Below are 20,776 nucleotides of genomic sequence, written 5' to 3' on the forward strand. Positions count from 1 at the left end.
ATCTTGTCTGAGCCAAACCAGTCCATTCTACATAACTTATACTCCCTAGAATTTATGGTGTATTTTTGCAAATGAGCCTTAAAGAATTTATAAGCCAGTTTTGAAGTGTGCTGTGTATGTATGGGTGTGACATGCAGTAGAAACAGCTTGTACTTTAGTGTCTGATTTTGTAAAAAATCTTTGCTGCTAATAGTATCTGGGGAAGGGACTGGGTAGTGTAACTTTGAAGTGCTGCTTGTCACAGGGCTGGGTAGGTTTGCAGTGATGCTGTTGACATGGCTTTCATTGGTCACAAATTTTGGGGTTCTTCAGCGAAGGGAGCTGTTTCTTTTACAATTAGCCAAGTCTCTCCACTCTCATGGCTGAAACGTTAACTACTCTTTGTACAAGGAGTGGATCTGAAACATCAGACAGCTCTGCCTGGGAGAGCTTATAAATCCAAGCAACTCAATATCCCCTTTATAGAGACAGGGAACACAGACAACTGGCTGCGCTGGGACTGTGCGTCTGCTACCAAGCAGGGCATTCCTTTGAGTCAAGGCACTACTGAGATGGGTGCTAACACCAGGACTCTGGGAGTGGCACGAGGACCTCCTGAGTGACTTGCCAATGAGCAGACAGGTAAGTGGTGGCAAGCAGGGAGCTGAACTCAGATTCCCTATGTTTCTGTCTAATGCCTTAGTGTCAGATCATTTTATCCTCTGTTCAGAGAAAGTGGTTTTGATACCTTCAGTGTTGGTTTTTTTTTCCCCTTCAAATACCAAGTGATTAGATTCAGCAAATTAATATCAAACCTACCACCAGGAGTGAAAAGTTTGGAAAGTTCTCTTTTTATTCTGCATCAGCAGAAATCAAACCAACCTTCATCATCCTCAGTACTACCTTTTGGGGGGAGTACTGCCTACTGAGAAGGAGGTCTTCTTGCTGACATCAGTGAAGCATTCACCATATTGTACTATTCCTTGAGCTTAGATTGATACAGAGCAAATCTCCAAACATGCATGCACACATTTTTTTTTGCCTGCTTAACTTTTCAGAAGTCCATAATTTTTCCTTACATTTATACAGAAGTGACACAGACTCAAGATTCATTTAGAAGATGGTGTGTCCCTGGGACAAATCATTCATTGGCAAAATGGAGCCTCTTCTAGAACAACAGAGTCAAATGCATCAGCAGTCTTTACCCTCTTCTTACCTCATACACCACAGTGTATAAGAGGTTTAGGTTGCTTTTGTGTTTTCTGGAGAATTCCCTGATCTGTTGTTTTGCTAAAGCTGGTATCTAACTGCTGAGCCAGCACAAAGGGCAAGTAACCACCCAGTATTGGTCTTCAGCATGCATATTTAAAAAGATTAAATAGTCTTTTCTTATGTGACTGACATTTCAAATGTGGGCTCCATGCTTGGTCACTCCTCCCTCCCTATCTATTGTGTGCAATAACATCTTAACATATAAATATATAATCTCCTCCATAATAAGCCACTGTATATTCCCTGTATCTCATCTGTGTGAGTACACATCAAGACTTCAGTGACAATTCTCACCATTTACACCAGCCTCTGTGCAGTCAGAGTCCAATTCACCAGCTATTCCCTACTGCAGAAGGAGAAAACTGGGCTTATATAACAATTCAAGTTTTCTCCTTTAAAGTTGTACAGCCACAACCTCAGCCTCAGCTGGTGTATGTTGCTGTAGTGCCCTGACTTTAATTTAAACCAGCTGATGAGCCACACCCCCTTTCCCCACACACTTCCCCACCTTTCTAAATGGTGGTTGAGTATAGATGACATCTTATGTGCAGTGGAATCTGAACCATGAAAATCAAACAGGCAAATACAGAAAATTGACCAAGTGTCCTTTGTGGATTGAACTGATAAGAGTAACTATGGCACATACTCAGGAATGACAAAGAGTGTTCAGTAAATTGCCTCTTGTCTGGAGGCACGGATAGAGTTCCTTACCTATAGCAGTGAAAAGAAAAATCTCCTGTTTATAAAAATTTGTGTCTTGCTACATAAAGCAAGAGCATATCTGGGTTTTGATGGGTGCCATGGCAACAATGTTACTGGAGTATAGCATAGGAGCATTTTCAGTGAGAGGGAACAGGATGAAACAAAAAGCTCACTGGTTATCGGTGGACACAAGGACTTTTGCTGCAGACCCAAAGACAGATTCTCCTTCTTCTTGTTCACGGGTGGCTATTTACAGTTGCCACCACATTCACACATTCACTTTATACTGTGGTTGTCTGGAAATAATGAAAAAAGGGAAAAACCTGCTACAACTAGAAGGACAGATCTTAAACATAGTTCAGAGTACCATTATATTTGCATCACTTAAAAAAAGAAGAACAATGCAGAACTGCTAAAACCACTATGGTTACTAGCAAAGAACAAAACCATAGGATTACATGTTCAGTAAAACCTATGCTTAAGTACCATAATTGCCTTAAAAGTATGTTTGTAGAGAACAACAGATAACCATGGCTCTGCTTTTGTTCTAAAATAGCTAATTTCAGCACATTTCACCTAGGACTGAATGCTCCACTGTTTTTGAGATCTACAAAACACCTGCAATTCTTTTTTAATCCAGATATTCTGGTGTCAGTAAAAAGGTATTAAAACTGGTACCTCACTCATGCAAGCTTATGTGCTCTGAGATTTGTGTACAAAGGGAATAGGAATATAAAATAATACCTACTGCAATGGCCATGGGGGGGAGAAAAAAAGCATTAGAGGGAAGTCTTAGCATTTTCTTCACTTTAGCAATCTACCAGAGCCACATCTGTAGGTCTCTGCATACAAAACATTATTCAACCTCTTGCCTATGCAGAAACAGTTGCAATACCTGAGAAACAGACTTTCATTCTCTAATTCCAAGTTCCAGTTTATTCAGATTCTAACTCCTTAACAAAAATCAAACTCTTGCTATGTACTTTTAGTCCCTCTTTCCCAGTCACTTTTGAACATCTTGGCCAACTGGAGACCAAGGTGGAAGTTTTAAAGAGAGTTCCTGGATGTTTCTTGTGAATGAGTGGCTAGAATATTTCATACCCTGAGAAGGCTGGAGTTAGGGCTCAGAAGTGGTTTTAGACATAAGCAAATCCAAGCAGGAGAGAACTACAGGGGTCTGCAAATGCAGCTGCTTATGGTAACAATTTGTTTTTTAAAACTATCGCTGTTCTCATTCTGCATTACTTCACAGACTTTGTTTCATTTTTGCTCAGATGGTGCTAGTTTATTTTCTGTTCATGCAAGAGCCTTCTTGACCCTTGCAGCCCACATCTTCTGCCTTCCTGTTTCTTGCTCTCATTTTAGATCTGTTCACACATCCTGCAATGCTTAACATCATCCTTGGGCCAGTGAAGTTTGCTGTATAACTTACATTTGTAAATCCTTCTTACAATGTTTTCTTATTGATTGTGTGATACATGACAATTATCTGAGCTTGTCACCCTTTTGTATGTGGATATCCTTCAGATGACCTGGAGAATTCAGAGGGTGAACAGTATATGTATACATTATTCTCGAGGGGAAAATTACCAGATAAGCCAGTTTTATCATGGCATTTTACTGTTTTGTAATAACATAAGATTTATGAATCAAAAAAAGTCTAGCAGCAAGCAGCATGTAAAAAACAGGAATCATAAAAGGCACTATCTGTTTCTTTGAGATTAGCAGGGCAAATACTTAAGTCCAGTATTTCATAGCTCAGAATGAAGGAAAGATTTGTATGACTACTTTTCAGACGACTTCGTGGCTCAAGAATAAAATGTGCTGCCTTCATACAAGAATCTGGTCAAATATATGGTTGCTCTGTGCAGCTCAGTCCACTGTCTTTAAGTCATAGCTACATAATTACTCTAAGCCCTATACATGCTTTATCTTCAATTCATTGAAGATCCTCCCCTCCCTCAACAGTTTAGTTTACCTAATAAATTACCTATTTTCACTTTACATGGGGTTGAGGACCTTGGCCTTGCTACAGATTGGAAACACCCTTGAAATACCTTTAGTGAGTCAAACACCACAGCAAATGTCTGGGTTCCATCCATTAATAAGATACATCCATGGGCTGTATGAAATAAAGCCACACTCACCTTCCTGGTTCCTCACTCCTTGTTCAGAAAAAATTTCCAGCCACTGTGCTTACAAAGTGTTCCAAGTGTGAATAAAGGTTAGAAACACATGTTCCTGAGTCTGCAGGCAGACTGTGAAAATGGTAGAGAAAGATGCAGCTTGCATCTCCTGTTAGCCTCACTGGTGGGTCAGCTAAAAACATCTGTTTAGCATCTGTTTTGCTTAAAAAAGAGGATTTTGCACCTTTCGCACCGAGCAATCCATGCAGTGACAAACCCCACAATTACAGGAGCAAAATAATTATTGTTGATCTTTGTTGTGAGTCTCCCACTAATTTTAATAAGCATGATTCAGGAGAGAGAGGAGAATGGTATTCTAAATACAGATTGTAATGCAAAAACCAAGGGATTAGAACTTCCTTACTACATGAATTGGACATCTAAGAAGCCTGGGTTTATTTCAGACATTGCAGCAGAGTAGTTTTTTAGTAGATGTAAATATTCAAGAAATCCACAGCTCTGAAGTCTCTCTGGCAGCAGCTACACACTGCTTGGAACTACGAATCAGTGTAGGTGACATAGTAATGACTTAAATTATTAAGTTAGCATAAAGCAAGATACTTTAATAAGCAAGGTGATCATTATGGCAGACCACTGCACTTCCAAACTGTTTGTGTAAGTTCCCACCTACTTGTAAGGTGTTTAAAAAAAGAAAGAAAAGATGGTGATCAGCTAACTTAATGTAATGTGCTATGCTATTTTTTGCCCACTGGTGGCTAATTCTGTCCAGGCTGCTGACACCCAAGAAGACAGTACACTTCCCGGCCTGTTGTTTTGTCCCTGAGGAGATGGGAGCCACGTACCTGCTACTGACAACCTGACTGAGAAGCTCAAAGCACAAGCAGTTCCCCAGCTCAGGCAAGAGCCCCAGCTGTCACTGCATTAGTTTCATTTGTAGGGCTTCAGCTTTGAACAGCACCAAATGCTTTCTCAAACACAGCTCTGAGCACTACCCAGCTCTCCAGCTGTATTAGCTTTGTGTGGCAAGATTTTGGTAGCAGGGGGGTGGTGGGGGTAGTGGTTACAGGGGTGGCTTCTGTAAGAAGCTGATGGAAGCTTCCCCTGGGTCTGACAGAGCCAATACCAGCCGGCTCTGAGACGGACCTGCCACCGGCCAAGGCCAAGCCAATCAGCGATAGTGGTAACGCCTCTGTGATAACATTTTTAAGAAGGAAAAAAAAAAGTTGAGACAGACAGAAACGGCAGCCAAAGAGAGGAGTGAGAACATGTAAGAGAAACAACCCTGCAGACACCAAGGTCAGTGAAGAAGGAGAGGGAGGAGATGCTCCAGGCGCCGGAGCAGAGGTTCCCCTGCAGCCCGTGGTGAAGATCATGGTGAGGCAGACTGTCCCCCTGCAGTCCAGGGAGGTCCATGGTGGAGCAGATATCCACCTGCAGCCCGTGGAGGACCCCACGCCGGAGCAGGTGGGTTCCTGAAGGAGGCTGTGACCCTGTGGGAACCTCGTGCTGGAGCCGGCTCCTGGCTGGACCTGCAGATCTGTGGAGAGAGGAGCCCACGGAGCAGGTTTTCTGGCAGGACTTGTGACCCCGTGGGGGACCCAGGCTGGAGCAGTGTGCTCCTGAAGGACTGCACGTGATGGAAAGGACCCATGCTGGAGCAGTTCGTGAAGAACTGCAGCCTGTGGGAAGGGCCCACGTTGGAGAAGTTCATGGAGGACTGTCTCCTGTGGGAGGGACCCCACGCTGGAGCAGGGGAAGAGTGTGATGAGCCCTCCCCCTGAGCAAGATGTAGCGGCAGAAAATAACATGTGATGAACTGACTGTAAACCCCATCCCCATCCCCCTGTGCTGCTGGGGGGGGATGGTAGAGAATCCGGGAGTGAAGTTGTGCCTGGGAAGAAGGGGGGGGGGTGGAGGGAAGGTGTTCTGAGATTTGGGTTTATTTCTCATTACCCTACTCTGGTTGATTTGTAATAAATTGACTCAATTTTCCCCAAGTTGAGTCTGTTTTGCCTGTGACGGTAATTGGTGAGTGATCTCTCCTGTCCTTATCTTGACCCACAAGCTCTTTATTTTCTCTCCCCTGTCCAGCTGAGGAGGGGGAGTGATAGAACAGCTTTGGTGGGCACCTGGTGTCCAGCCAGGGTCAACCTACCACACCAGCACAGAGTATTTCAGACCTCCTCCAGTGCAGGCCGGGACTATGAGTCAGTCAGACAGCTCAGAACATCAGAATGGCTCTGACCAGTCTGCTTCACAGATGAATTTGTACAGACAATGCTTTCTTAAAGTAGCAGATCCCAAAAGGGAGCACAATAAACTTCTCATCAAGTCAAGCAATGAACTCTGCTCTGGTTGTTAAGTTTTACAATTGCACCTAACCTGTTTTTCTACATGTGCTGCATTTCAGAGACTGAAATGCTGAACAGCTCTCTCTGCTTTTTATGCCAGACAGCTGTGACAATTCTTCTTTGGTTGCATGGTTTCCTTCATAAACGTGCACCATATTCTATCTACATGTTCTGCAAGAAGTTGGGTGGTGAATTTTTTTAAGCACATTGTTTCTTTTTACCTTATGTCATCACTGTAATAGCTTTTTTATCTCATCATTGTAATAGGTTAACCACGTGTCCACGCTACTTCAGAAAGACAAAGAACGTAGTGCTTGTAGCTTATCAAGTGAAGCAAGGGCACCACGGTTAGGTAGCACACAGTCACTGTAGAAAGTATTGCCATTTCCCTTCATGCCGATTGGGCTGTGGCTATGATATAGCAAAAGTGGGAGTGAAGATCTAATTACCCCGCAGAAACAAGCAACCTGTTGTTGGCAAATGTATTTTGAGCATTTCAGTGCTCTTACTAAGTATTTCAGCAACTCCAGCATAACAAATGGATTTTACCAGTAAGTTACTAAGAATGGCAAAGATGTACCAGTTCTCTCTGCTCCTTCAGCTCAGAGGCCCAAAGCTGCTTTGGACTTCTAGAACTCTGGCAACATAATCAATTCCACCACTACATAACAGGCCAGTGGAGATGCATCACAGTATGTAATGAACAAATCTGAGTATTGCAACACCTCTTTAAATAGTTGTGGAGACACTAATATCAGAAACAGAGAGCAAGAGTCAGTTTAAAAAGGCGTGCCAGACCTATGCTCTTATAGCGAGAAATCTCAAAATGTATTACAGTAGCAGCGAAACAAAAGGATCAAAAGAAAAAGCATGCAGCTAACAGAACCATTATTGGCCTGAACTTCTGAAAACTGAGTGAGATTGATTTCTTCAGAAATTTTTCACCTAACTTTGGATTTTTTAATATACCCCTTAGACTGAGTTATTTACTGCTTTACCATCTGTAGTTCTGCATAAAGAACATGGGAGGATGGGGGTCGGATGGTGGGGGGAATCCTCCTAGTGCATACTTGCAGGCCAGGTTCCAATAGCACTTGAAATGGTCACTTCCTTTCCCTGACCCACCCCAAGAGAAGAGAGAAATTTGACTTGGGCATAGGGGAGGGGAAGCAAAGTGAAGCTAAAATTAGGAGATTTCAAAGCAATAGATACCAGGATGCTTTTTGGATTAATTAAGTAGTTCCTTCCACTAAAGAAAACCCACTCCCACTTCACAAAATAAAACCCCCACTATCAGCAGACACTGCTCGCTTCACAAACTTTTCTCAACTTGTAAATACTTTGGAGTAGGCAGTTGTGTATAAAACTGCTTATCTCTTCCATTTAAACCTTACACTAATTACACAGGAAAAAGAGAGATCAGGAGACCCAAAATCGTTGGTTTATTTTAATTATTATCCTGCACAGTCATTTCAGGAAAAGAGAAAGCATTTTCTGAATAAATTTTTCCTTTTAAAAACTCAACTGCATCTTCATTTGTCATTTCCTGAAAGTTCTTGTTCAGGACCTGGAAGAAAGGAAAAGGAAAAGGTACATTAGTTTGACTGTCTTTAGCAAACTGCCCCATCCTATAAACCGAGTGCTCAGTGATGGGAAGGCCATAGGGAGTCAACATATTTTGAAAACGAATTGACTTGAATCATTCATTCTATAAAAATCAGGGAAATAAGCCAAAGTCACATAGGTTTTTAGGTACAAAGCAATTTAGTGGCTTGATTTTTTTTTTTTTTTTTTTGCTGAACTATGATTACATTTATTTGGCTGATAATGGTAAGCGGTAGCTTGTCTTTTAGAGTTCCTCTGTCCTTTCTCCCTAGTGACACCACCACCACCTTCTAAGGAGAGATGATATACAATTACCACTCTGGAGAAGGCTCACCACTCCCTACAAGGCCTGTTCTATGAAACAAACATACTCATCACTGTGGTGGTAACAGGTCCAAAACAGAGAGAATAACAGGACTCTCTTACCAGAATCACATGATAGCCCAGTTTATTTAGATGCCGCTTCTTCATTGCCAGCTTCCCTTGGGGGTGCATTGTACCCACACAGAAGGCAGACAGAGGAACAAAGAGAACAGCCAATCTACAACCAAGAAGAGTAGGGAAGAATCCATTGTACAAATACAGAATAAGCATTTTTAAGACAATAATTCAATTATGTCCTTTAACACTGCAGAATATACAGCTGTCTTTCTGGTAGGCAAAAATATCAGGACTGCAAAATTTCATTACCCTTTTCCTTCTCCAGACTTAAGTAATTTAGACCCTGTCTTCTTCTATGAGCTTCGCACAGGTACCAGCATCTACTCAAATTCGTACAGCAGAATTAAGTCCTTAGATCTCCACTTCTCCCCAGTGAGAAGGTAACAGATCATTCAAAATTCTACATTATTTTGACAGCTTCTGCATTTACTTTGATCCTTTGCTAATATTGAGAATTAGTTACTTCCTGCCATAAAAACCTACTTGGAAGGGTGAGGAAAGCTGAATGCCTTGTAAGACTGACAGTGAGTTTCTGTTAAACAATTCATTAGCTCTCCTTTTCCCAAAAAAGCAAACTATACAAAATACATTGCTGCGCAGTGATCCAGCACACAAATGTTAAGTATTACCCAATTCTACTTAAGCGTTACTTAAATGATATATGTCCCACTTCAGTTACTGAGAGGTCATTCTTCTACACAAGATTAAATTAATCACCTAAAATGTGGATATGATGATCCTTTTTTATTCAGATTATATTTCAGCAGCTGAATTAATTGCTATAACGTACCATTGAGATGCACATTTTAGAGACTTAAGAGAATAACTGAATGTTTAATTGGACACACAAATACCTGGAGTTTTAAAACCATAATATAGCAATTTTTTGGAAGGGATTTCAGTCTTATTTCAAAACCTGTATCCATTACAAGAGTATCAGATTACTGTGATGTTTCCTGCCTCTTCCTTTGAAATGTTACATTTTAGCCTCTGTTAGAAGGTAGTGAGCTGAATGAGTTGTTGCTCTGAATTGGCATGGCAATTTTTGTACATTTCAGTGAGCTCAAGTAACAAGTTAGTTAGCTACTTCACTTCTGCAAATCAGTGAACCAAAGAAGTAACTGGATGGAATACATACAAATAAAACTTAGCCTGCCAGAAAAAATATGCAGTCAGAAAAGACACCTTTGAACACTTGAGTCAGCATGATCATCTGTTGCAGCTATTGGGAGCACTTTCTTTCTGTCTGAATCCATTCTGATTTCAAAATCTGAAAACAAAACAACAAAATATTTAACACTTGCAAGAGATCAGAATTAATGTTCTCATGTGAACATTAGTTGTTCAAATTGTTTTCAAATTAACAGCTCATTTGAAAAAGTTAACAGACACCGTCACTGCCCTGTTTCTAGTTGCTGTTCGCTAATAATTTACATATTACTGATGGCTTTTTCCTCCCTGCAACCAATATACACAGCTATAGCTTGCACATCTCCAGAAAGAAGCACATTTGTTATTGCAAACTGTAGATATAACTTTACGGGAGTGAAATCATAGTTTAAAGAAACTAGTCTTGATTGCAGTCTGTCATACCTACTCACATTTTCCTATAATCTGATTACTCATTAGAAATACTTAGGAAGAAAATTATTACAAATACAAAAAAATTGGTAAGCTGGGTGACTGGCAAAAAACCAAGCAATATCAAAATGTAAAAGCAACCAAATGTTATGAAATGATCGCCTGTCAAAGAAGGTCATATCCCATTTCATAAATGAAAGTAGAACCCAAACCTTAGTCAGAACTTCAGAGAAGAAACAAGTCAGAGAACAAAAGATGGCTGCTGTTTGGCTTTGTTTCTAATGACATGTTAGTACTAAATCACAACCCTCTAAAACAGTTGGCCATATTGGATTTATGTACAATTAACATCTGCTTGCTGATGCTTAACAAAAAGTCCAAAGCAGTTTTGTAAATAAGAGTAATCATAAAGTCTTAGTAAACTAACTTAAATACTTTAACAGAAGCATCCTAGAAAGTAGATTCACCAATCAAGGACATACTTGTTAAAAGATTGTGTCTTCAAAGTGTTACACTTTTAATCACTTGCACCCTACACAAATTTATTATCACCCTTTTATTTTGGGAGTTATAAACCTACATTAAAAAGAAAGTGACAGTAATTTGGCTTCATACCAATATGATATTTATATGGCAGCCGAACATTTTGCCGAAACATGTTTTCATCCCCCAGAAGTTCTATCAGTGCCTCCCGAGCTTTTCTGAGATTAAGAGATATTAATGAGGAGAAATTCTCAGTCAGCACAAATGCAGGCTTCGTGAAGGAAGGGCTATCAAGTTCCATACATGCTTTCACACAGCAAAGCATCATTTCCTTTTGTTCTTTGTAAAGATCATCTGAAAAAGGATACAAGAAAATATTACATCCAATGTCTCATCTCACAGAATTTTTCATTTCATTATCATTTATAGTCTGTTCTGGCAGAGCAAATGAATTTCAACACAGGAATCAAAACCCAATTATTTTTTCAGTGAATATTATTGAGTATCTTCAATATAGTTAAATATACACTGCCAATTCACTAATTATAATATTAAAGTCTATGGTTGGGACCTGCCTATTTATCCAGTTTTTCTCCTCTACTGTACACAGCTCTGTGCATGCTATCAGTTATTACAGGAGACTTAAGGAGAACATGGAATGAGAGAGCATGCATAAAAACCATTTATAAAATCCAGACAACTAGAAAGCTGTTTATAAAACAAGGAAGGGATATCAGACTTGGCCATAATTTTGAAACTGTACTTTAAGAGTACTAAGCTGCACAAACTCTTAAGCAGTTACAGCTTTACAGCTTTCATGTTCAGACACTGCAGGCTCAATGGCAAGACACAGTGTTTTACTCTACAATGAGCTTCTACTCCACTGAACTACTCTACTGGCTGTAGAGAATTGTAATGTGGAAACCAAATTCTACTACAAACCTTTCCAAGTTCCTCATTATAACTCAGAGCAGTCAAAAAACCTCCTACTCATGATTCCAGGTACTAAAATTGGTTTACAAAGGTTAAGATTTCCTGTGTTTCTAAAAATGCCTGAGCATCTGTCGAAGATAGAACCCTTGGCTCTTACACACTTCTACCATTTCCACAAATCTCATATTCACCTCTCTCCACATGCACACCTACTATAAAACTGTTGCCACCATGGGGCTCAAGACAATAAGCCTGATGCCCTAGTGCAGAAACAGTTCACTCAGATCACCATCACTACATTAGCTCTGTCTTGAAGGACTTCAAATTTAATATTAATTATGTTTGCATTCTTTAATTTCTAAATTTTTAACACAATTACAACAAATTATGTATGGAGGCAGACTATCCCTTTTAAAACAAGAACATGACAAAGTAAGGCCTGACCTGACAGAAGTTCACCCCTGCTGTTCTTTTGCAGCAGCTCATCAAGTGCACGATGAGGAAGATATCCTAAGATGCAAAGTGAATACACAGCCTTCAGCAGTTCGGTGTTGGAAATCTGAGGGAGGTACTTATTCAAGCAGCTATGAAGAGTGTCAAAAAACCTTTTCCAAAAGCAGAAGAAAAGTAACTAAATACACAAATAAGGCTATATAAAATACAGATTTCAAACAAAAATACAAGTTAGAAATCTTTATTATCTTCTATAATTGTATGTTGTGTAATCCAACATTAGCTTCTGATTCTTGAGGATACAGCTACCTATCAACAGATTTAGTAGCCTGGTCAGCATAGAACCAAGGTCTCCATTTTCAATTACAGAGAAAAGTTCCCACGTAGAGCAAATGTGAAAAGACACAGCAAATTTACCTTACAGATTAATAAAACAGGATTATGAACTCTTTCACAACTGAAATCAAATACTAGTTGCCACACATTATTCTATAATGACTACATAACGTATTATCAGGAATTCTAAATGAAAACCTACAGATGCTTTTGACCTCTGGGAACATAGTTGAGTCGTGAATACACTCGGAGAACAATCAAAAGGTTTTTCAAGTTGAGGAATTCAGGGTCTTCTGTCACCTTCTCAGCAAAAACACCCATCAGCTCACTAGGCTGAAAGCCAAGTGTCTCGAAGGCAGAAAGAAAAAGGATAATCTAAAAGAAAACATAGTTTTATAAGGTCAAGAAAGCCAGTACAGTGGACCCTACCTGTTGATTTCATAAAAGGCATTTTTAATGAAAGCAAATTTTTCAAACTGTAAAACCCCTTTTATTTCTTATTTCTTTATAGATCAGCAAATGGAAGAGTATTTTAAAAATTTAACTATATTATCTTCATCAGACTGGTACTCCTAAAAAATCTGTTCTCCAAAGATCAAACACAAACATGAAGAAAGGTCAGATGGAAAGCACCAGATATTCTACTAGTACCACTATAAATTATTTGGTCTCAAACTCACCTGTCTTTTGTCCCAAAGGCAGGCAGTGGAATTAATATAGTCTGCTAATGCTGAAAACAGTTTTACATTACGGTACTGGAGATTGTAACAAGCTTCCAGAATGAGAATTAACTGCCGAAATGGAGCATCGTGGACATTTTCTGTAACAGAAGAGCAAAAAAGGACAAATGATACAAAGCAATGGAAGCTGTAGGTTGGAGACATTGTGGGAACAGTTTGGCTAAGGGATGGAGGAGGGGCAGAAAAAAAAAAATCAGATAAAGAATTGTGGAACAGACTGAGACTAGCTAGGCAAAGTCAACTGAACTAAAACACATGAAGAAACAAGAGAGGTAGAAGAAACCAAACTGAGTCAGGATCAAGCTAGAAGGGATAAATCAGCAAAAGGGGACAAATTAAAAAAAGAAGCAAGAAGATTGTGTTCCCAGAACATCTTCTGTTCCAGCATTCTTGATTTTCAGCACCTCCCCGCATTCAGCATGGAAACCCTCAGGCTAGCCCCTTTAGTACTGATTGAGCCTTTGGGCTGTCCACTTCACCATGTCAGCTGAGGGAGGAATAGAGAGGTGGATCTAAAGCTGCTGATTAATCAGATATTAGCACATGATGAAATTTACTTTTTTTTCACACTTGGTTTCACAAACCAGCGAGTAACTACAAATATGAATCTATGTCTAAAAAGCACTAACAGCTGTCAAGCACTAAAGTGTTAGTGTAAGCCAAACTGGAAAACATGGAACCATAACATCACGTCCCAGCATACGAGCGTGATGACACAGATAGAGTGTCAGATGACAACCGACTGCTGCACAGGACTGCTGCTTCATTTACCACGTAAGACGGACCTACTCCTGAGATGAAAAAGATTAAGTACTGAAGAACAACGGTCTCTCTTGAACATCCTGCTTTGTTTGCTGCAATGAGGGGTATACATGTCATAAAAGACAGTGACTGCAAGAGAAAAGAGCATAGTTACAGCAGTAGGATCAGCACCCACCAAAACTAGACTTTATCTTTTCCTCTGCCAGAGGATGCAAGAGGATAGCAGTAAAATAACTGAATTTAACTACTCTGAGTTGTCCTTAGTGATTTTCCAGGCTCAGCATAAAAACACTGTTACGTCATTTCTTGAAATGCTGAGTGCTGACAACTGCGATTGAAGCCAATGAGAGCTGTGCATCAAATAAAGTGATCTGTAGTGCTAGATATTCTTAAAGAAAACAGGCTAACGCAATCTCATATTACTGGACACTTTGACCTTCATCTCTCTCTTCTGCACAAGTATCACCACTGGGTCACTCCCTTGTTGTTGTAAAAATTAACTCAGTAAGTACCTACAAAGTACATAGTTATTACAATTCTGGTCGGGCCACCAGATATGGGAGAGCGCGCTACTTTCTTAAGAGCCCCAGCAAGAGTACAGGACCTATAAAACCTGCTGAAGAATTCCTTTGCCGGTGGGCCCCAAAGCATGCCCCACACACACACACTTCCTGTTCCATCTCCAGCCTCTGACAGGGGCAGTTTCTGTTCAGAAACTAATCACTCTGTCCCCAGAGCATCATTTGCACAATGTGCAGCATGTAAGTCCTGAGAACATGCACGGAAAAAGTGCATAAAAAAGTACTGAGGAGCTGCTCACTCTGTGTATGCCATCTAGCCTGTGCACTGAGTGTGGTGTAAGTCCTGTGGGAGAAGCCAGTATGCGTAATTAAAGACCGTTTCCTAACACACATGAACAACCAGGGCAAATAAAGGCTGTACAAGCAGCCCAAACATTCCTGGTTCATTTATGTTAAGAACACTATTTTACTATCTTACTGGTTTTTTAGAAACAAATTTGTTCGTATTTTAAGTGTGAATCAATACATACTGACCACATATATTTAAGAAATGTATTGTAAAGGTATGGAGAGAGGTGAAAGCATTAGCTTTCATTTAATTTTCTTCTGGGCTGCAGCATGAGGTCAGTTATTAAAAGCAGCATTCAGTAATGAAATCCAGTTAATCAGGGAAACACTATGTTCCCTTTAGTTTATCAACTAACCATGCTAAGCCATCAATCCATCCTGTAAGATGTCCAGTTCAAATTCAGATTTGTTTTAAAAGTTTATCTGAAATCTATTTTTAATTGCTAGAATTCAATTATTTTTCCTAAACTCTGCATACAGAAAAATGCAAAGAAAAATATGTAACTCAGGTAAATGTTAAGAAGGGCAGACACAACAAGAGCTATTTGCTTTCATTATCAATCAGTAATTTTCTGTCTTGCTGCTTGTCAAATGGCTCCACATTACTCTAATATCCTGTAAAACAAAGATGTTTCCTGAGTTTTAAAGGAAATCAGAAAAGGGAGATGAGACAATAATTAGGAAGAATTTGGTACAAGGAAGAGAAATTTAATAAACATATTTTTTTCTTACCCTGGATCTTTTTACTGCAGGCATTCAGGATTGGAATGGAACAATAATTCATTGCAACAAGAGCCGAAAACACACGCAGCGCATTCGGGAAAGTCAGATGGTCTATCTGTTTCAAAACTGCCATCTAAAGTGAATTACAGTTTATTAAATCCTTCATTCTTCAGGTATATTATCACTGCTTTCTGGTAAAGGCATTTTCACCAAAACTTTCCCAAATTCCTTAGCCTGTTCAGACTTACATGAAAGAAAAAGGAGCAACAAACAACAAAAGCATAAAGTAACCACTCTCAATTTCTTAATATACAATTACAGCAGATCAAGCGTTCTAGAGCCATGTCACTACACAAGTTTCCAGCAATTTGCCTTTATATGTTTTTTTAAAAGAAGGAAGTCTCAGTAAAGCTCATTTCCAATGTGAATAGGTATCTTCTACCAACTCTTAAAAAAGTAGCAGAAACATAATTGGCACAGCTGACATATTTAATAGTAGTCCAATTACTGTTTTGGATGCATATGAAAGCTGTCAGCCTTCAAAGTGATCCAACAGCACACAGAGTGGAGTATCTGTAATACAAACACCCAGCTACAAATGTGGACTGAGCCACAGCAGGTCAGCTCTGGTGCCACAAAAGAGACTTCCTTTATCGAAGCAGTAATTAGATTGATATAAATGACAGTAAAAATGAGACTACAAAGTATGTGGGCTATTAAAATACAATATTCTTAATGTATGCATATCAAAGGTTAAATACAAAATGCATCTACAATAGAAATTACACAGTATTAAAAACAGCACCCTGTAGGCTCAGAAAATTAAGAGCTCCCTTCAGTTAACAAGTGAAATGTTACTTTCCTCTTAGTTCTGTATTCCACCACATCTTCAGCCAGTTCCTCACCATCTTGTAAAAAGTGATACCTGGTCCAAAGTTTTGCAATTTACTTACATCTAACACATTGCATGACCCCCTGCACTGCTCTATTCTTGCTCAGTTTCCCATCAGTGGCATCTTCCCTCACCTCCTCATGAATGCTATTACAAACTCTGACCTCAGAGCCCTTCAGCTATGTGATGAAAACACTAGCAGGCCCTGTTTGAAAGAAGATTTCAAAAAGTGTCTTTAAATCAGGGGATGAAACCCAGTACACCCTGTCATAAAACCTACAGCCTGCTCCCAACCACTGTATTTCCCAGGGGACCTTTAAGATACAGAGAAAGATAAGGCCATGAGCTAGGTGAGTTCTCCTGGCATCTCACTCCCATCAGTCCTCTAGCTCCATACCATTATAAGACATAGCCCCATCATAGACTAGTTTTCTGTCGTCTTCTCTTCCAGCCACAAGCTGGGCAAAGGAATCAGGGAACAGGCTATAAGTGCTTCTATGAAATACCATGTGGCCAACCCAAACAAGAGGTGAGGGCACTGCTATTTTACTGCCTCAATTCCTTTTGTACCAATGCTTTCTGCCCCCTTTCATGGTGAGATATTCCCATCCTCCAAATACAAGTTCTTCCTGCAGATATAGCTGGACTATGATTCATATAGCAAATGCAGTTAACCTTTCTATTATATTTTCTCTTTGAGTGTCTGGAAAGAACCACACACAATTTATAAACAATGCAAGAGCACAGGCTTTGTGGAAGTGAAAATGAGCCTCCAGATAAATTTACCTCCAATTTCTTTTTCAGAAAGACTGGAACATCTTTTCCCATGCATTTCATCAAGTTTTGCAGTATAAAGATGTCTCTGATACTTGGAATGCGCTGCTCCACTAGTAATCTGATGAAGAAACACACACAAGGCCTTGAGCTAGAAAGAGTAACTGTTTAACAGAGCCTTACTCATTTCAGCAGAAAAAGGTACCCCCATTCTCCCTCACTGATATACACCCAAGTTAAAGCTGTAATTAATTCCCTGCTCCTCTCCCACCTCCTTTTTTGCAAGGCTGGCATAACTCTACATGATGTAGCTGCAGCACAGATATTTTCCACATGGAAACAGTTATATATGCTTTCTTAATGTTATCCTGATATGTGAGTGTTGTTGCCGACACATTAACAGCAGGGGCACCTGACTGCACATGTGACTGTGCAGATGTGAGCGCTGTTAAGCCTCAAAGAATTAACACTCTTCAGCAGAACAAAAAAAAATGCATCTATGTGCAGGCAAATTCTGAAACAGCTAAGAAACTTTGGTATGGACACTGATAACAACTTGGTGCAAGTGAGGGAAAAAACCAAACAAGCAGTGCTGTGGGCTCCAGGAACAGAAGGGGATGTCATAACACAGAGGGATCATAAGCACAAGATGACGGAGTTCTGCATCCCCAGCACCTTCTTTTCTGCCTCAGAGAGAGGTATTGTAATTGCTACATCTGAATCAGTCTTAAATATACCTGCACAGCTATGAAAACATGAAGTGCCACTTTCTAAGGCAGTGCACTGCTCTGAAATTCATCCCTGCAGATGTGGCTTCCTGCAAATGGGTAAGAGCTCCAGACATCGAGACACAGAAAGAGCTGTAGACAGAAGTCCTGCTTTCTACCAATTTAAAAGAACTGTGTGCCTGAGCTTCCAGGAGAACCTATTTATTGCGTATCACCAACACATCCACTTTCTCAAAGCAGGACCTGACACAGGACAAAAAGTACTAATACATGGCAAGTTTTGTGACAGCCTCAGTAAAAACAATCTCATGGGAGTGAGCAGATTGGTTACCCACATAAATGTCACTGGTCTAGAAAAAAATCACTACAGCCAAAGAAGTTATTGTGATAAAGCACTACCACAGAAGGCCTTGCTGGATGGACAGATAAAGTCTAAACTTGCCTTCATCTTAATTTTTACTTACTATATTAAAAGAAAATATTCCTTGGCTGTTAAACAGCATTTTTCATCATGACAAACAGAAGTACTTCGCAAAGTAAGCTAGTCTCATTACCTCCTTTCTACACACAGAAAAAACAGAGGCATAGATACGCGAAGTGACTTGATCAACATCACAAAAAACCGCACAGCTGTGGAGCTGCAGTCAGAATATGAATCCCCTGCAGAGCAGCCTAGCACCCTACGCCATCGGAACCCTTTCTGCTTGAAACTGCAAAGACAATGTCAAAAATCACCGTCTTGTACAGCTGTTATCTTATGTGATACTTAAGTCCTAAAACCATGTTGTCTTTTATGCACAGACATTCCCTACATGATTTCTAAAAGACATATATTCAAACAACATTTAAATATGAAGAATATGTGAAAGGTATCTTTTTCTCACTGTAATCCAGCTTGAAGAGCGCTCACATTCTTGTCTTTATCCAGCCCTGCTAAAGTAGTTGCCAAAACTGAGATACATCGGTTATCAAGTTGATTGAGCTTCTCCTGTTAAAAGTTTTCACAATGTCAGGTTACTTCAGACCAGTAAAAGTTTCAGAAAACAAAAACTGACCACTCTTAACCTGTACCTGATGTCATCTCTTTCCCCCCCCAGAAGCCAATTCATGAGCTTTAATTCTGCAGTGACCGACAAGGTCTCGCACCAGTCAAATTTGGAGTTTTGAGATTTCTCCTCTCTGTTAAATCTGCCTGAAATCAAGCAGTGGTTTCAAAAATGAAGGAAATTAGAAGTACACACAAACTAACTATGGGACCCCTGTTTCCATGGAACATCAGACTAAATCAGGGACATAAATCAAAGCTGTCTGATGTTGCACAGCCTCCCAGAATTAGCCCTGAGGTTCCAGCCCAAACTTAGGAGAAGAGGGATTTCGATACTTACTTGGCACACTCTCAGCAAAGTCTGGACTAGGAGAGTGTTCTGAGGAACACCTAGGCTCACCACGGCATGCAGACTGAACACCAGGTCACCCCGTGTCATCCTTCTGGAGTCCCGCAGCACCTGCTGACAAAGCTTGACAAAAGCTGGGTGCTCAAAGATCAGCTGCTTCTCATAACGCTGCTGGTCTTCAGACAGGTTTTTGAAAAGCCTCCACACCGCAGTTAAACAGTTTGTGAAGTGCTTAATGGAAACAGCAGACTCTGAAGCCAAGTCCAGTATATCGCAAGGACAGGTACATTTCTGGAGACCATTAAAAAATGGGTCACTATGATCCACTACATGCTTCACTTTGAAGCTCCCAGAATCATCCAACTTTTCAAGTTCCAAAGAGCTCTGGGGAGCCTGCTCACTCACAAAAGCCTCTGTACTCTTCTCTGCTTGTATATTAGCACCTGTGCTAAAAAAGTCTGTCTCTTGAGACAGAAATCGAAGAGAAGATCCATGCAGAGAAGGAAAAATATTTAAAAATAATTTCCTGAAGTTCACATTTTCCAGGGGATCCCTGTATCTGCCAACCCATAAAATGTGTTTTCTTGCTGTGGCTGAAGATTTGGGAGTGAGCACAGAATTGCACCTATGCATGCATCTAACAGTATTTAGCAAATAACTTATTTTATTATTCATTTTTGCTAATGTTTGAAATGCCAACTCAAAGTAAGGGATCCGATGAAATTCTACTGTCCTGGAGAAACTGCGTAAGATCACTTATCTGTAAGAACAATTAAAAAATACGGATTAGTTACCAGACTTTCAATTCCTTAAATTTCAATTGCCATATCTATGCACATCTTCTACAGGAGACCACTCCCCCCCCCCCCCCCCCCAAAAAAAAAAAGTATTTGGCAAAAGATCCCTGGAAAACGATTTGCAGAGGGACTTCTATTGGGTCTCCTACGTTTTAGTCAAACATCTCAACACATCCCGGCTGTCAAGCCTTTTTCCTCTTTGCTGTTTTGGCCAAAAACCATGGTGGGGGGGCAGAGCCTTTTCCTAACTGACATTTCTCCAAGCAGGCGCGTCTCCTGACAGGGCTCTGGTGGGTCACTGCCAACCTTCAGCTCCGGTTAACAGAATCCTGCCCGGCCGCGGCCACAAACAGCCTGTCCCAGCCTCCCTGCCACCATCCCACAGGCGAGCCGCCTGCCCGGCGGCCGCGGCACACCCGCGGACACACGGGGGCCGGGGGCACCAAGCGGGGCAAAGCCTCTCGGCTTCGGGCTCGCCTTCTGCAGGCGCTGGGAACGCTGCCCGGGGGCGTACGGTTCCCGCGGCGTAGGCCCGCGGCCCGGCGCCAAGGGGACGGAAGCCTTTCGGCGGTTCCGCACGGGCTGGGAACACCCGGGCGCAACGGCGGGGGATCCCGCCGGGCCGGGCCGGGCCGGGCCGGGCCGGGCCGCCCGCTGCCCGCCTCAGGCGCGGCGGGAAAGGACGGGCGGGTAGGGCACCAGACCTCCGCCGCCCGGTAGCTGTTACCTCCCACGCGGCGGCGCCATGACAGCCGGGCCCTCCTCTCCGCCAGCTCTCGGCGGGCCTCGCGAGAGGGACGGCGCGGGCCGAGGG

At 41.1% G+C, this 20,776-nt stretch overlaps 1 protein-coding gene across 1 annotated transcript; it reads right to left on the minus strand.

Moving 5' to 3' along the window:
- Positions 1-7,883: 7,883 nt before the first annotated feature.
- FASTKD2 (FAST kinase domains 2) lies at positions 7,884-20,752 on the minus strand. Its single transcript, XM_075028206.1, has 12 exons — positions 20,690-20,752; positions 19,157-19,925; positions 18,656-18,759; positions 17,056-17,164; positions 15,387-15,510; positions 12,964-13,103; positions 12,486-12,658; positions 11,939-12,099; positions 10,694-10,915; positions 9,683-9,767; positions 8,483-8,597; positions 7,884-8,018 (listed from the first exon to the last, which is right to left on the minus strand). The coding sequence occupies exons 2-12, from the start codon at positions 19,838-19,840 to the stop codon at positions 7,899-7,901; spliced, it is 2,037 nt and encodes a 678-aa protein (XP_074884307.1). The 5' UTR covers positions 19,841-19,925; positions 20,690-20,752; the 3' UTR covers positions 7,884-7,898.
- Positions 20,753-20,776: the final 24 nt, after the last annotated feature.

Source organism: Buteo buteo, chromosome 5, assembly GCF_964188355.1.
Source record: "Buteo buteo chromosome 5, bButBut1.hap1.1, whole genome shotgun sequence".
NCBI lineage: Eukaryota > Metazoa > Chordata > Aves > Accipitriformes > Accipitridae > Buteo > Buteo buteo.